Consider the following 15,221-nt stretch of genomic DNA (forward strand, 5'->3'; position numbering starts at 1 on the left):
GAAAGGAAGGGTTATTGGAGCCGTTACGAGATAACGGTGTTGACGGAACAGAGCTCCCGGCTTGGCTTTCTTCGTCTTCTTCTTCATCTGTCTGATACAAATCTTCCCTTTCTTGATCGAATGTCTCGTTTTGCTTCATCTGCTTATTTGTCTCTGTTTCAACAACTAACACAAAGTCAAAGAAGAAGAAGAAGAGGACTATAAAGAAGAAGAAGAATATGGAATTGGGAAGAAGAAAACAGAGGACGCAACGAAACGTGTAGTGATATTAAGTTGTAAATTATTGTCACGTTTCTTTTATCTTCTCTAATTGGCACGTCTCCTTACATATGATGCTGTCTCCGGGCTTTTTAGTTTCGATTGTTTTTTACAAATGATTATTTAAAAAAAAAATGTACCAAACTCAAATAATGAATTCATAACTCTAGCAGAAGATAAAAATTCATTTACAATTTTAAAAACTATAGTTACTATAGTATAGAATTTGAATGATATTATGTAAACATGTAAAGACATCTGTCAATGTAAGATAAAATAGTAATTTAAAAAAAAAAAAGAGTTATTTCAGTTTATAGTAATACTTTGTATTGTATGTATAATCTAGAAGCCACGTGGTGGAAGCAAAACATGTGGGAACATAAAAGTCTATTGGATCTTTAATTTAGTATCATTAAAATTTTAAATGAAATCAAAAGAAAAATCCTACTCTTACGCGTAAGGAAAAGGAAGGATCATCTATAAATCTGTACAGACGTTGTTTCGATATAAAATATGTTCGTTTTGAACAAATGATTACAAACGTTTCCGGCGAGGTTATTTTATAAAACAGAGAAACAAACACGCAGTGGAGTCATATGATAAGTAAAAGTGGCATTAATCTAGTAATATACTATAGGTTTAAGTAATTTATACACCAGATCAGTGGTCTAAGTTTTAGAGAGAATATTGATGATTGAAGTTCGCAGGACCAATCATTTCAACGAATTTTGCTGCCAATGAATAAATGTATATTGAGTTTCTGCTAAATGAAAACCATGATACATATGAATGATACATTTTGTGACAAATTTTAAATCCAAACGGTGGGACTATCTTTTGGTTTCGTCTCTATATGTTTTCTAAAACCAAAAAAAAAACCTGAATAAACCACGATCGATGTTGCAGTTAGTCATGTCATTTGACTGGCTAATCTTGAGATAGCCGAGTAAGTACCACAACAACCACTCACCAACCCGAAGTGGAGTCATATGACAGTTGGTCATTAATTTCCCACTAAAAATGTTTTGAAGAAATAAAATTAAATGTATCCGTCAGGACGGTCAGGCCTAAATTGAATTTAATTTGCCACCACTAGAGAGAATGAGATTTGTACATTTTTACATGTACGTTTTTTGAGTTTGACTCCGGATTAGAATGCTAGAATCGTTCTTAGTACTGTTCACGTGGGAGGCTAATGGAGGTAATGAATATACTATTATGATTTTTGACTTGTGTAACTGGCTTAAAATCATATATTGCAGCAACTTCAATGCTATTTTTTTTTTTGTCTCTCTACTTCATCATCACTTGTTCAATACACTTTATGACATTTGATTGTTATGGATATATTTATAGGTGATTGGAATGTGATTCAAGTAAAAACTCAGGGGAAATAGTTTTTTTTTAAGCCTAGAAAGCAATCCTCAGATCACAAGGAGGTACGTACATATGAGGTCTATAGGAGCCTCTATCCATCACATGTATCCTCAGATTATGTGCTTCTTTGTAGTTTCTGCATAAATAAAAAAGGTAATACAATTCTCAATTCCTTTCATAGAGGATTTCTTACAGCGCAAGAAACTTCAACAACAAAATCTATTGTATCACCAACACCAAGCAAGTAAGCAAACCATTGATCATTTCCAAGCTATCTTGTCAGAGAAATAACCGAATAATTCACTTACAGAGAGAAGACGAGGAATGAAGATGGAGTGTGTTTTTTTTACATACACAAAACAGGAGATAGATATATAATTATGATTTGTCTTTGTCCAAAAAAAAAAAAAATTATATAATTAGGATGATTTGTCAATCTGGTTAAGCTTTCCGAGTCCATTGCAGTTTGCGCAAACGATCTGAGGAAGATCCTTGCGTGCCGCATTCGCCCTCAGCGTGGCTCTTCCCTTCCTCACAAATCCTGCTCCGTCACATTCCGGACACCTATACCCCACACCACAATTTTCATGCCTTGTAATAATAATCACATAAAGTATATAGAATCTCTCTTTCGGTTCACCGGTTAAGATATGCTCTCAATTACTACTCAGGCTTAATTTGTTTCAATCAGGCAAGCAAACCATAGCAGAGGATTTAGTTCGGTTTATTCAGAATCAGTAATTCAGTATGGTAAAGTAATCCAAAGGTTGAACCGGACATTTAATCAAATTAACTGAGTCCAATTTGGTTAACAAGCATCAATAACGGTTTAATTTAAAAAGAACGATAAAAAAAAGATGAGAGAGAGTGGTTTACATACGTGTCTTGGCGTTTGAAGAGGATCGGGAATGCAGTTCCGACGAGAGCAACAGCGATGGCTCCTCCGATCAAGTAGATGTTTCCGTCCGAAGAGACATCACCGACGGCGGCGACAACTACGGAGGAAGAAGAAGATCTCTTGTTTTTGGGAAGAATCACATTGTTCGGTGATGATGATCCCCATGAAGAAGAAGAAGAAGAAGAAGAAGAAGGTCTCGCTTGTTTCAGAAAGCTCGTCGATGACACGAACGTCGTCTGCATTGCCGGTGTGGTTGCCATGATTTTAAGGTTTTATTTAGGTTAAGTGATTCCGATTTGGGAGAAGTAGTAAGATGTGTGATTTTGATTTATGGAAAGCCTTTTTTTGTTTGAATCAGGATTTGATTCGTGACGTGTCACTCTCTCGAAGTGGATAACGTTTTCCAAGTTAGATTTTTTGGGGTCTTCTTCATTTTGTGTGTGGATAAGGTGGGGGCCTCCTCCTTCAAGATATTTCGAGTTGACAATTGGGCTTGTTAAAGCCCATTATGATCTGAAAGTTAACCTGATATGGATGGACCTCAAAGGCCCAATCTATTTGCGTCATTGTCTCCGGCTTTGACAGCAGAGTCTCCTCCCCTCCTCTCTTCTTCCGTTGCTTTTGCTTCAATGGCTAAAGAAGGACCTAACTGGGACGGTCTGCTTAAATGGAGTCTCTCTCACTCCGATGGCACTCGGCCTACTCGCCAGTTAACGTACGATGTTCTTTGTAATTTCGCCCAACACTCTGTTGTTCTTTTTGGGTTTTCGTAGAAATCAGTGTGGTTATGAATCATGTATTGGAATTTGAGTTTTTGAGGGTTCGTGTAAATTAGGGTTTTTTTGGGGGGTTTCTGTGCAAGCTTATAAGTTTTGATTTTAGACTCATTGTGTTCATAAGCAGAGAAACTGTTTTGAGTTGGACTTATCCAAGGTTCAAACTTTTCCTCTGTTCCCACATATATATATAATGAATCGTTTGGTTAGCTTAAAAATATAATCGTTTCAGTATAGTGGTGGATGGTTTTTTTGATGATTTGACATTGTTTTTGTGAGACAGTGAGGAGGATCGAAAATGGTTTGCAGAGGCTATGCAATCGCAAACCGTAGATGTAGTCAAGCGGTTGAAGGAGATTACACAAGTAATGCAGACACCTCAACAAGTTTTGGATGCTCACGATGTAACACCTCAAGATATCCAAGGTTCAAAATCTTATTCGTATATGTTTTTCCTAGCTATTTCCTTCTTGTTGGTTACTAAAATTTTGAGTTATGATGATGATTTGGTAGATCTGCTGGATGAGCTGCAGGAACATGTTGAGTCTATTGATATGGCTAATGGTGAATCTTTTCATACTTCGTTCCTTTTAGTTTTTTTTTCATTATCTGTCTTTTGATTGATTGCTTGGCTTAACATTTACTTCTTTGAATGTTTGGGCAGATCTTCATTCCGTTGGAGGCTTGGTACCTCTTCTTGGCTACCTCAAAAACTCCAACGCTAATATCCGAGCTAAGTCTGCAGATGTCGTAAGCACAATAGTTGGGAACAATCCTCGAAGTCAAGAATCGGTTATCGAAGCCAATGGTTTAGAGTCTTTGCTTTTGAACTTTATTTCAGATACTGATATGCATTCTCGGACTCAAGCGCTCGGTGCAATATCATGTAAGCTGCTCTGATTTTTGATTAGTTTAGATGAATAAAAGCCTCTCTTTTTGTAAACTTGGTTTATGGTGAATGTGATGAATGTATTATGATTTACTTCTTTTTGCTTGGAGCAGCTTTGATTCGTAATAATCAAACAGGGATAGCGGGATTCCGGATTGCAAATGGCTACACTGGTTTAAAATATGCGCTGGAATCTGATAGTGTGAGATTTCAAAGGTACTAATACTACTCAGTACTTTACTTAAATATTCAATATCTATTGAACTTCGAGATCTGCTGTATGCTAATTTTCAAAAACTATTGTCATTGGGTTTCTCATTCTTCAGGAAAGCTTTAAACTTGTTGCATTATCTTCTACAAGAGAATGACTCAGACTGTGATATTGCTATAGAACTCGGGTTTCACAATTTGATGATGCAGCTCATCTCTAGCATTGATACTGATGTAAGAGAAGCTGCTCTTCGGGGACTGCTCAAGCTCACGGAAGCTAGAAAAGAGTGTAGTACTTGTGGTTCTAGCATAGAGAAAGGCGATAAGAAACTGAGACAGATTCTAGAAGATCGTATCAAAGGAATCAGCTTGATGTCACAAGAGGATCTATCAGCGGCTAACGAGGAGAGACAGCTCTTAAATTCTCTGTGGATCACATTCTATGACGAACCTTCTACTCTTTAGAGAGACAAAGGCTCTTTGTTCTTCCTTACATCGTGAGTAAGCCCTAGAACCGTCTTTTATATCCTGTTTGAGAGAATTCGTGGATCAAACCGACCCAGCAGCTAGAGCTTGTAGAACACTAGTAAGGATGGTTTCTAATGATCAAATTTTGATTCGATGTTTAGTTCAAATTTGTTCACTTTTTTCATTCAGTGACGACCTAGAAACTAAATCAAGCAACTGCATGATACATAACACAACAAACCTCAAAAACAATCAAAGCCCCTCACTTTGGAGGACAAAAAGTGATAACATAACGAGAAGCTCTACACTTATTCAAACTACTGGAATCATCAAACGCAAAACTATAAGCTTTCGGACAGATGGCTTTAAACAGGTTGGCGAACAGAGTCGGCTTACAAGCCTTAGGATTCGCATATTCTCCGGTACAACAATACTTGGCCGACTGCATCGCCAAGCAAGCACTTTTACAACCAACCACTTTACCATCTCTCTTAACTTCCAAAGCCGAAGGACAACAAACATTCAAATTGACTTCACAAGCCGCAACGCCACATCCAACTCCACCGCCGATTGGTTTCATCGACACCGGAAGGTTGAATCCGTCGACTAGACTCACGTCGTAGAAATGTAGAGGCGATGAAGACGAGCCTAATGTCATTTCCACGACGGTTGCTGGTGGTACACCGCCGGTTCCTTGGCAGTTTATTGAACCGCCGTTGCAATCTCCGGTTTGGCATGAGCCTTTGCCGTTTTGGTTAAAGGTGCAGCCTTGTCGACCCCAGATTCGACCGGACCATTTATCCGGTACGTCTATTATGGTTTCTTCGCCGCTTCCCATGTGGAACCCGCCGTTTCTCGGCGTAATTTGGCCTCCGCCGCCGAGAATTCCCGGCCATATGCTCTCCTGACAGTTATTCACTAATATAAGCTGAGCTCCATCTGCAAAAATATGTAAAGACACAATTTTTATGAAATTTGACAACAAATAAAGACGCCATTTTTGATTTTTGTGCATTATATAACATTAAAAAAAGGAAAAGTTTGAAGTGAACCCAATTGAGATATCGTACCAATGAAGGAGGAGGACAATAAGGCTGAGATAGTGAGAAAGAGAAGGAAGAGAGTTGCAGAATTGGCCATCGTTGTTGTTGTGTTGTGTAGGGGATATGTGACGCTCTAAAGTTTGCTTTTTAGTGGTAATTTTGAAGAGAATATTAAAAGAGGAATATAGAGGACGTCGTGGTTCAGTGGTTGATTGAGGAAGTAGTGGAAACTTGAGTTGCAAGACTAATTGGTGGTGGTGAAGTGGATTGTTGTATAGGGAACTGCCAAGTGCTTAAACCTTTTATAAACTGAAGTCTTTCATGGGATGAGTGGGGAAAGAAAACGATATGGAGGCTTGATTGTGAGCCTTCTATTAAGATCTATTTTTACTTTTCTTCGTTTTAAGAATGGGTTAAAGTAGGATTAAAAAAAGATAAAGACAAGATTCACATGTCTCTCAAAATTTTATTATTGGATAAAGATTTACACTCACTGGTTACTTCATCATTTCTGATTTTATAAAGTAAAAAGGAAAAATTCAAAATTGTTTCTAATTTATTTATGATTATAAACTTCACTATATACAATTGCTAGTATGTCCCAATATTTACTACCTTTGCGGATGACCTTTTTCACTTTGTAGATCAAATCAGCAAAGAAGAGCATATATGCATTGCTTCAATGAGAGGATTTGCTTTGTTTTCAAACAAAGGTTTATAGTTGCACAAAACAAATCATTACGTTCTCTTTTCAATGTTCTTATAGTTTTTGAAAATGTAATAATAGAGATTGAAGCGAAGAATGTCACAAGACTCTAGCTCTAGACTTGCTCTTTATAATTAGTGGGGAGGTAGATGTTTTTGGTGGATAGGTATCTGATATTATCTGATATATAATATATGGTTTAGTTGCTCCATATAACTTCAAGCTGAAGCACAATAACAGATGAAACTAAATAATGATAACACTTAATATCATAATGCAATATTATTATTGGTTATCACTAGACCGGCTCAATTAATCCAAACCGAGATTAAAATTAAACCGATTGACATTGGGCAACCACATGTAACGGCGAGGAAGAGCTCCGAAGTTGTCCGAAGTCTTCCGCAAAACCTTTCTTCTTCTGAGAAAGAACAAAAAAAGTAAATTAAGCGAATATGATTCGCGCGGCTGCCAAATTTTCAAGAGCAGCAGCAGCCGCAACGGCTCGTGGTCGCACGATCTCGGTTAGAGGAAGCCTTGTTCGATACTCGAGACCATTGAGATTGATCCACGGTGAAATCAGTGTTCCAAACGCCAATCATGTCGCTATTCAAATGGTTAATTACGCTCTTTCTCACGCTAGGTCACAAAAATCAGGTCTTTCTCTATATTAATTAGGGTTTTTTTTTTCTTTTCTAAGGTGCTTGAAGCCTTAGCTTCTGACTGATTTAGAGATGGGTCTGTGTGAATTCTGAATTTGTAGATGAATCTTATTCCCAAGGGATGTTAGTGCTTGAACAATGCCTTGGCAATCAACTGAACGATGATCAGGTTTCTCAAGATTCTAAAGCAACAGTCTTGCTTGCCATGTCTGATCTTTTATACGAAAGGTTTCATCTTTTTTTTTACCCTGTCTCTCTCTCTCTTCTTTTGTCTTTCATTGGAAGCTTACGGTTCTATATAAACGTCTCGTGTTTGGTCTTCTATGTTTACAGTGGGAACAGTAGTGAGGCCATTGAACGCCTCAAGCAAGTCATGACTCTGACACTCTCTTCGTTGGCTATTAGAGGTTTTTGCTAGTCAACTTGATAGTTTCGTTGTGTGGTTTTAGATTTGTTAAATATTTGTGTCTGTAACTTTCTTTTGTTGTGCAGTTGCTGCTGTGGAAGCCCTTGTTGGTCTGCTGATTCAGTCAGGGCAGGTTCAAATCCGAACAGTGCTACTAGTTTTGTGTGTGTCTCTATTTATAGGAACTTGTATTAGAGATTTGATTATGCTTTTCCTGTTTAGGATGATGCTTCATTGGTTGTTGCTGACGAATTTCTGGAATTGGTTAAAGAGAGTGGCCATGAGAATCTTCAAGATGTGGCTGCTGCAGCTAAAGCCATCAAAGGCCTCGTTGAGCTTGTGAAAGGAAATATCGAATCTGGTAGAGAAACAAGCCTCAAACTTTCTTCTATGTGTTTTTTACTACACAGTAGGTTTGTGTATAGTTTAATGGTATGGTTTTTGGGTGCAGCTGAATCTTTATTTCGGGGACTTGAAAATCATGAAAGCTGCAAAGGTACACACTAGTATTTTTTTCTGTTAATCTGGAGCTAGCCCTGTCGTTTATATTGTGAAATCTGATATCTGAGACCTCTTCATAACGACATAAAAATAAGGTAACTTGGCACTTTCATATGGTGAATTCTTGCACGCCACCGGGAACTTTGAAATGGCAAAGGAGATTTATCAAAAGGCAATTCAAGGAGTTACAGAGACCAAAGAATCTATGTGCTCTTGTAACATGAATTTGAAAGCAGTCTCGCTGGCAGCCACATCTTCTTTGGGTCAGCTCGAGTCACACATTGGGTAGGCTTTGAGTTTGTGCATACAGGTCTCGTTTGAACTTTTTGTTTATATCATTAGTCTCCCTGTTTGTGTTTGCTTTTGTTAGAAACTTTGGTGTTGCGGAGACAACACTGACACAAGCATTGTCAATCGCTGAGGAATACTATGGTACTGTGTTGTGTGGTGTTTTGTTCATCAATTCTTAATGAATAAAGCATCAGACTAATGGTTACCCTGATTTTATCATCCTTTGATCAGGAGACAATCATCCTAAGGTTGGTGTGATGTTAACCGCTGTGGCTCTGATGTACGGAAACAAAGCAAGGCAAGAACGCTCGAGTTCTATCCTGATTCAAGAGGTCAGAAACAAGTTTCTCTAAACTCAAATAACTTTGCAGTCTTGTAATCTTACACCTGCTCTTTTTTGCTCTTCATAATAGGGCCTCTTCAGAAAAGCGTTGGATCTCATGAAAGCACCTGCAATGGATTCAGAAGGTACTTATTAAAGACGCTTACTTTGCATGTTATCGAGACTAAGAGGATTGCCCTAACAATTTGCTCTGTATTCTATAGGGATAGTAAACATGGAAAATCAAGAAGTAATGGCTCTAGCAAGAGGTAAGCTTTCTCACTCGTATCCTTTTGAACGCAAAGTCACAAAACGATTGTTAAAATTAAGCTAAAACGCTTGTTGGACCATTTGCAGGAGGGTATGCAGAGCTACTACTGATTCAAGAGAACAGAAGAAGCGAAGGAGAGAAAATGAAATCATGGGCTGAATCAGCGTGGAGAAACAGACGCATCTCTCTTTCAGAAGCACTAAATAAAGCAGCAATCATAGATGCTCGCACCACTCGTGTACTCTAGAACTTTTATAGAAGTAGTTGTTGTGAAGAGAATCTCAAAACATTCACACTTTCATAAACAAATGTTGACGTTTTTGATGTGTAATTACACTTAGTAGATTACATTACAGAGGAAGATCAAGTCCTTTTCCAATCTCTACACCGATCAGCTCGAGTATTCCCTTGTTCAGAATCTGTCAAACGAGAAAAAGTGATGATATTTCAGTTTTGATATCTCTCCCTTCTGTCTTAAAATCATTATATCGGAAAACAACCTCACCAGTTCGACGATGAAAGTACCGATGAGACCCATCATGCAAGCTCTGGAGTTCCAAATCTCAGCTGTTTGTGTGAAACCAAGAAACGCAGGTTGAGATTTTGGTTGTACTTTTGGAAATATCACCTACAAACAGCGTTTATATTTTACCCATTTATACCATTGAAGAGATTATTAATTTTTGATTATTGAAAGAAAAAAAGTTCGAATATTATTTACCCCGTCAGGGAGTTTCGCGGCTCGGACAATGAGTGGCTGTTGCTTCCGACTGATGCAGAGGTTCTGCATCCGACCATGTCCTTGAAGTGACAAGGTCGAAAGTGGATAAAACAGAGTTGACGATAACGGCGACGAGCTCATTCTTATTTCTTTGGCCTTTGGAGAAAGAAATAACGATTAATCAATTTAACGTTACCAATTGAAGTATTCAATGAATCTGTTTATCTTCACAAAGCAGAGACTCTGCGCTTGTGGATAAAATTGCTTTAATACCCACATCAATTTTTATTTTGCCACGTCTTCCTTCCTGAAACATACGTTTGTTTTTTTCGCTGGATTAGGAATAAATACTAAATTATTTGACAAATAATTTTTTTTTTTATGACAAATAAAATTATGTTATATTGTATTTTTGTTCCCCTCTTTTTACAAATTTCTTTCCACTTGTTTTATTATTTTTCGATATTTTACAATACATTGCAATTGAGATTAAAATCTGTGTAAATATAAATAATAAAATTTATTGTCAAAAGAAAAGTATCTTGTGGTTATAGAAAATAAAAAATAAGTATTAAATGTGGTTTGACATTCCAATTGTCTTTCTTTTTGCCGGACGAAAGTTGAATTGGTGGTTTTCTCTGTTTCTCTTCTTATTATCGGATCGTATAATCTGAAAGATGGCAGAAAGATCTTCGACGTAATAATCGTCATTCCCTTCTCCTCCCTGCAACAAACTCATGAAACTTTTCGCTTCGAATACTTTCCTTCTCGATGGCGACTGTACCATGCTACGAGTTCTCATCATGTCAACACATTTCACAATATTGTTCTGCATTTTTGTGTTAAGAAGGTAATTTACGTAGTTAGTAAAAAAATTGTTTCCGCTAGTAGTGAAAAAATTATTAATTAAAAAAAAAAGAAAAAAAAAATATTTTTTACCTTATAATGTTGACCAAAAAGATTCATAATTTTTTCTCCAAACACATTCTCTTCCAGGATATCGCTCATAGCCGCAGCTGCGACAACGCTTGGTGGATATTGAAGCATATTCAAATCTTGCATAACAAGTAAATATGATCAATTTTACCATTGAAATATAATCGTAATCTTGCATAACAAGTAACAATTAGAGGATAGAGATAGGTCATAGGATTACCGCATAAATCATCAAGCAGATGATTAGTAATTTTATTCATCTTCATATGATCACCTATCACACCGATTTTCGAAACAAGGGTTTGAGAAATAGAATATATCGTAACAGAGTTCACACGCCAATCGAGGGCTTGCAACATTATGAGTTCCATCTTAAGAACAGTGTTCTGGTGAAACATATGATTAAGACCTTCCATCTCAAGTTCTTGGAGCGAAGGAGTTGAAACTTCGTTAAACTTTGACGCAATCGATAGTGAGGTTAGTGCAACTAGTTCTACCATCCAATTCGTCCATTCCTGCGTTTTTTTATTGTAAACATCTCATTCAGCCACAAATAGTAAGTAAAAAAGTTTTTTAATTAGTAAAAATAATTTTCCTTACCTCGCAGCTAGTCATGTAGACGAACCGATCAAAGCAATTTGCGGCGGAAAATACTGTTTCATATGAAAGATTTAGCCCACTCCGAGTCTGAGAAAGCACAGATAAAAATTAACTTTCAGATTATAAGATATTAACACTTATCATCAACACACTTTAACGAATATTTTTTGGAAAACCTTTAATTCGTAATTTTTCCCTTTAATGACGACTACGAAATTTAAAACGAGTTTACACCATTTACAATGCAAAATAAGGGTTTCTAATATGTCAAGGTATCACGTTAGTATATATAAATCAATACTTTTTTAGAAGAAAAAAAAACATTTTCGTAACCCCGACAATTATAAGTCGATCTTGAAAGATTTTATAGGTTGTTGTACGTAACTATAAAATTTAGCGGGTAGATACCAAATCTCAGATAGAGAAAAGAAAGAAACAAAAAAAAATATAATGTAATAATAAAGATACCTGAATTAGCCATTGAACTGCTTGAAACCTCAACTCGGTTAACTTCTTAGATACGAAAAACTCAATAACCTTGTCTACGTGATTACTGAAACACAATTCTTTCTCCAAATCCACAGAGATGGCTTCTTCCATCGTCGCATCGTCTATCGCCGGGTACATCAGCGCTACGTCATTGTCGTGAGTAGTGCGGCGGAAGTTTGGTATAGGCTCCGGGGTTAGAGGACTCGCGGGCCATGACTCTTCGCAGAGTAGATTATCCATTACGAAGTGAACCGGTTTGATAGAACCGGTGTCAAGGTATATTCAACTCTTCACTCTGGGAACAGTGTTTTGTAATCAGTGAACAAAAAAAGTGACGTATATATATATATATGGATAGAGAAATAGAGAGAGAGAGTCGTGGAGAAGAAAATGGGAAGTTATGTAAGACAGTTAAAAGTTAGAATAATACGTCGGTTGAATCAGAAGAAGATGCGTCGGTTTATTGAACCGATTGAGTTATAAACTCGACCTTATAACTTTAGTTTAGGGCATATTTAATGAACTACTTATTAGATACGTACCATATATTTGTTCAATCATATAAAATTTAGTGGAGTTCGTAGACCTTAAGATAAGAAAATCATATTACAAATCTGGACAATTTGTTTTTTGGTAATTACAAATCTATAAAACTTTATTTTATGTTATTTTCTTTTATGTGTTACTAAATATATTGAAGAGTGTGTAAGAAAATATAATTTTCGTTACTAAATGTATTGAAGAGTTGCCAAGGGATATAATAAGAAGACGTCGTCCCACATGAAATGGGGTAAATGCTTTGCTTTCTACCCAATTTGGGTTAAGTGATTATCTTCATATAGATTTCATGGTACCAAAAAAAACGTGTAAAAAAATAAATGTTTCAGAAACCAACAAATTATTTTTAATTTTTAACCTACCTCGTGAGTAGAAAGAGTATTTTTAATTTTAATTTTAACCAACCTCGTGAGTACACACGACCTTCGCGTAACTACCTCATCCACGACAGCTAATAATTTACTATTTTTTTGTTTTTGTTTTTTTTTGCACCAACTTCCTTATTTCTTGTACCAACCTAGATATTATTATCGATGTTCTAGTGATTTCAGTCTATCTCTTATAATAGTAGTAAGTAACTTATCCAGTAATAAATGTTTCTGTCTAACGTACGACCAATGGAAAAGGGAAAGAAAACAATATTGCTTGCTTCCTTGTTTTTTATTAGTTGCTTAAGCCCCAAGAAACTACTCTGTTCATATTGCCTTCAGAGTTCAGACAAATCTCTCAATCTCAGATAACAGTAATCAACGTTTTTCAAAAACCGTAAATAGAATCGATATAATAAAACAACATGGAATATCATTTACGGAAAAATACAATGAAACTGGTGATTAATACCAACAACAAAACCAAATATGTAAGAAGGAAACAAGCATTACATAACACAACTAATGGCAACCCAAGGGTTAAGCAGGTAGATCTTCGAATTGCCAAGGATTGAATTGCGTCAACTTCACATCGGTGTTATCCTCGGAGTTATCCGCTGTGGCGCGGTGCACCGAGTACTTTCCATTGAATTGGTAAACTTCGAGATCACCCCATGGTGTAGGAGTGACTTCCTCTGTTTCATCAAACCATTTTGGAACAAATTTTTGACCTTTCTCTTCCCGGCTTCTCTTCTCAGCTCTCTGTCTCTCCTCTAGGCTGAGAAACAAACCCGGGTTCCATTACTCTTTACATCACTCTGGGATGATGAATCGAACAAATTGGTGAAAACTGAAGATAAAGACTACTATATGATTTGTTTACCTGCTCTTTTCGTAACCAGATTTAGACATATCACCCTTCTCAAGTGCGTATCTATCAGGACGCAAACGTGAATCAGATGACAATAGCTTTCTAGGGGCAGTGTCAAAGCTATTGATCTTGTGAGCAAAGTGAGTGTATTGGTATCTATCGTTCTTTGGAGCTTCAGCGACCTTCCATACCTGTGGGAGAGTAAAGGAATTAGAAGTTAACTGAATATTGTATACAGATGATTGATTTGCTTGAGTTTAGTAAGTACAGATGATTGATTTGCTTGAGTTTAGTAAGGAGAAAAAGTAACAAAACCTCCTTCAGTTCGGTGCCTGGAAGAGGTTCGCCTTCCGCGTCGCATGGCTGATAACTCAAGGACTCGTTCCATTTACCGGTCATTAGTATCTTGGGCTCTTCAGCTGAATTATACACGTAACTGTCCACTTCATAACGTCCAGATCTGTCCATTAGGTCCACATTTCAGCTCTAAATGGAGAAGGGATGAAGATGAGATTATAGTGATCAGATATGTTTAATAGTTTTTAGGTTTTATGAAGAAAGAACTTACCCAAACCAGCCACATGGTTGAAAGTAAAGCACTACTTTATCACCAGTGGTCAGGTTCGTCATGACCATCTCTCCTGGCGAATCCACCCATGTTCGTCCAAAAATAAGGTTATGAACCTTAGTCAGGGGAGGTACAAGATCAAGAACCACACCATCTCTTTTAAGTGTCACTCGTGTCCTGCACATTGATTCATTGGTACAAAAGTTCAGTGTTTTTTTTTTTTTGTCTCACAATTGAGAATCTGAAATCTATAATACACAGATTCAGGAGACTTTACCTTCCTACAGGGTAGACGTCAATAGAGTTGCCTAGGAATTTCGTTTTCAGTTTAGAAGTGCAATCGTAAGCGAAATGCTCGTTTTCTGCATGACCAGCACTCATTGGTGGGTGATGACAGACCTGAGGAACAAAAACATTGATACTATCAACTAAGAACTCATTTGATTATTTTCCGAGCCAAATTGGAATATGACTATACGAGTTCCAAACAAACGACTCACCTGTTCAGCTATAAAATTAATCCCATTATGATTGGTCATCTCTTAAGTCTCACCAAGGATTGGATTAAACGGCTTCCAGGTACGCTGGTAGGCATAATACACAGATATAGCCCATGATGCTGTTAGCAGATCAGATGAAAGTTAGCCGCACCATAAAAAAAAAACTACAAGAACAGAGATACTGATCCTAGACAGCTATGAAGAGTTTGAACACAAGGAAGGAGAGAAAGAATGGGTATGTGCTTGCTTACATGCATATACCATACGCATGTAAGGGTCTTCGGTTTTGTCAGCCATGTCAAGCAGATGCGAGTATTCCATCAACTGATAGATACAACAAAAACATATTCAATAGAAACGAAAAAGGTAAACAGGTTCTTTCATTATATAATCTAATATTCAAAGAACACAAACCTCAGCCATTTTCTGAAGCATTGTCATGGGTTCAAAAATGATGACAGGAAGAGTCACCATAGATGTAACATCAGAACCTATGTACTTGTGCATCATCTTCCAGTAGCCATCACGTTCC

General features: G+C 37.0%; 6 protein-coding genes and 1 pseudogene across 8 annotated transcripts; 2 read left to right on the plus strand and 5 right to left on the minus strand.

Annotated features, from left to right (window-relative positions):
* LOC104708932 lies at positions 1,782-2,877 on the minus strand. Its single transcript, XM_010425592.1, has 2 exons — positions 2,516-2,877; positions 1,782-2,199 (listed from the first exon to the last, which is right to left on the minus strand). Exons 1-2 carry the CDS (start codon positions 2,791-2,793, stop codon positions 2,055-2,057), a joined length of 423 nt encoding a protein of 140 aa, XP_010423894.1. The 5' UTR covers positions 2,794-2,877; the 3' UTR covers positions 1,782-2,054.
* Positions 3,049-5,036, plus strand: LOC104708933. The gene is made up of 6 exons (XM_019229046.1): positions 3,049-3,248; positions 3,593-3,735; positions 3,823-3,873; positions 3,974-4,195; positions 4,312-4,414; positions 4,525-5,036. The coding sequence occupies exons 1-6, from the start codon at positions 3,064-3,066 to the stop codon at positions 4,871-4,873; spliced, it is 1,053 nt and encodes a 350-aa protein (XP_019084591.1). The 5' UTR covers positions 3,049-3,063; the 3' UTR covers positions 4,874-5,036.
* Positions 5,075-6,193, minus strand: LOC104708934 (thaumatin-like protein). Its single transcript, XM_010425594.1, has 2 exons — positions 5,947-6,193; positions 5,075-5,815 (listed from the first exon to the last, which is right to left on the minus strand). The coding sequence occupies exons 1-2, from the start codon at positions 6,014-6,016 to the stop codon at positions 5,139-5,141; spliced, it is 747 nt and encodes a 248-aa protein (XP_010423896.1). The 5' UTR covers positions 6,017-6,193; the 3' UTR covers positions 5,075-5,138.
* LOC104708937 lies at positions 6,997-9,459 on the plus strand. Its single transcript, XM_010425598.2, has 12 exons — positions 6,997-7,282; positions 7,389-7,515; positions 7,621-7,694; positions 7,780-7,826; positions 7,916-8,054; positions 8,145-8,189; positions 8,290-8,479; positions 8,565-8,626; positions 8,717-8,817; positions 8,899-8,953; positions 9,032-9,076; positions 9,165-9,459. Exons 1-12 carry the CDS (start codon positions 7,081-7,083, stop codon positions 9,323-9,325), a joined length of 1,248 nt encoding a protein of 415 aa, XP_010423900.1. The 5' UTR covers positions 6,997-7,080; the 3' UTR covers positions 9,326-9,459.
* On the minus strand, positions 9,318-10,053 carry LOC104708935 (light-harvesting complex-like protein OHP1, chloroplastic). Of its 3 annotated transcripts, XM_010425597.2 has the most exons (4): positions 9,887-10,043; positions 9,800-9,823; positions 9,584-9,706; positions 9,343-9,497 (listed from the first exon to the last, which is right to left on the minus strand). In XM_010425597.2, exons 1-4 carry the CDS (start codon positions 9,938-9,940, stop codon positions 9,429-9,431), a joined length of 270 nt encoding a protein of 89 aa, XP_010423899.1. In that variant the 5' UTR covers positions 9,941-10,043; the 3' UTR covers positions 9,343-9,428. The 3 variants fall into 3 exon arrangements, with proteins under 3 accessions (XP_010423898.1, XP_010423899.1, XP_010423897.1); XM_010425596.2 differs by having other exon boundaries at positions 9,318-9,497; positions 9,579-9,706; positions 9,800-10,053; XM_010425595.2 differs by having other exon boundaries at positions 9,800-10,045.
* On the minus strand, positions 10,306-12,160 carry LOC104708938 (putative cyclin-D7-1). The gene is made up of 5 exons (XM_010425599.1): positions 11,804-12,160; positions 11,336-11,422; positions 10,956-11,250; positions 10,739-10,854; positions 10,306-10,628 (listed from the first exon to the last, which is right to left on the minus strand). Exons 1-5 carry the CDS (start codon positions 12,062-12,064, stop codon positions 10,371-10,373), a joined length of 1,017 nt encoding a protein of 338 aa, XP_010423901.1. The 5' UTR covers positions 12,065-12,160; the 3' UTR covers positions 10,306-10,370.
* Positions 13,147-15,221, minus strand: part of LOC104708940 — a 2,988-nt pseudogene continuing 913 nt past the window's right edge.

The sequence above is a fragment of the Camelina sativa genome, chromosome 8, assembly GCF_000633955.1.
Source record: "Camelina sativa cultivar DH55 chromosome 8, Cs, whole genome shotgun sequence".
Taxonomy (NCBI): domain Eukaryota; kingdom Viridiplantae; phylum Streptophyta; class Magnoliopsida; order Brassicales; family Brassicaceae; genus Camelina; species Camelina sativa.

Bases quoted from the DNA above. Each gene is read 5' to 3' on its own strand.
- LOC104708932 (XM_010425592.1), bottom strand. From the start codon at position 2,793: ATGGCAACCACACCGGCAATGCAGACGACGTTCGTGTCATCGACGAGC. The intron at 2,200-2,515 runs GTATGTAAACCA...TGTGGGGTATAG, and splicing joins CTCTTCAAACGCCAAGACAC to GTGTCCGGAATGTGACGGAG.
- LOC104708933 (XM_019229046.1), top strand. From the start codon at position 3,064: ATGGATGGACCTCAAAGGCCCAATCTATTTGCGTCATTGTCTCCGGCT. The intron at 3,249-3,592 runs GTACGATGTTCT...TTTGTGAGACAG, and splicing joins CGGCCTACTCGCCAGTTAAC to TGAGGAGGATCGAAAATGGT. The intron at 4,415-4,524 runs GTACTAATACTA...CTCATTCTTCAG, and splicing joins GATAGTGTGAGATTTCAAAG to GAAAGCTTTAAACTTGTTGC.
- LOC104708934 (XM_010425594.1), bottom strand. From the start codon at position 6,016: ATGGCCAATTCTGCAACTCTCTTCCTTCTCTTTCTCACTATCTCAGCC. The intron at 5,816-5,946 runs GTACGATATCTC...ATATTTTTGCAG, and splicing joins ATTGTCCTCCTCCTTCATTG to ATGGAGCTCAGCTTATATTA.
- LOC104708937 (XM_010425598.2), top strand. From the start codon at position 7,081: ATGATTCGCGCGGCTGCCAAATTTTCAAGAGCAGCAGCAGCCGCAACG. The intron at 7,695-7,779 runs GTTTTTGCTAGT...TTTGTTGTGCAG, and splicing joins CTCTTCGTTGGCTATTAGAG to TTGCTGCTGTGGAAGCCCTT. The intron at 8,480-8,564 runs GTAGGCTTTGAG...TGCTTTTGTTAG, and splicing joins CAGCTCGAGTCACACATTGG to AAACTTTGGTGTTGCGGAGA.
- LOC104708935 (XM_010425595.2), bottom strand. From the start codon at position 9,940: ATGAGCTCGTCGCCGTTATCGTCAACTCTGTTTTATCCACTTTCGACC. The intron at 9,707-9,799 runs GTAAATAATATT...CGCTGTTTGTAG, and splicing joins CCGCGAAACTCCCTGACGGG to GTGATATTTCCAAAAGTACA. The intron at 9,498-9,583 runs GTGAGGTTGTTT...CTCGTTTGACAG, and splicing joins GTACTTTCATCGTCGAACTG to ATTCTGAACAAGGGAATACT.
- LOC104708938 (XM_010425599.1), bottom strand. From the start codon at position 12,064: ATGGATAATCTACTCTGCGAAGAGTCATGGCCCGCGAGTCCTCTAACC. The intron at 11,251-11,335 runs GTAAGGAAAATT...AAAAAAACGCAG, and splicing joins TCTACATGACTAGCTGCGAG to GAATGGACGAATTGGATGGT. The intron at 10,855-10,955 runs GTAATCCTATGA...TTGTTATGCAAG, and splicing joins TCTGCTTGATGATTTATGCG to ATTTGAATATGCTTCAATAT.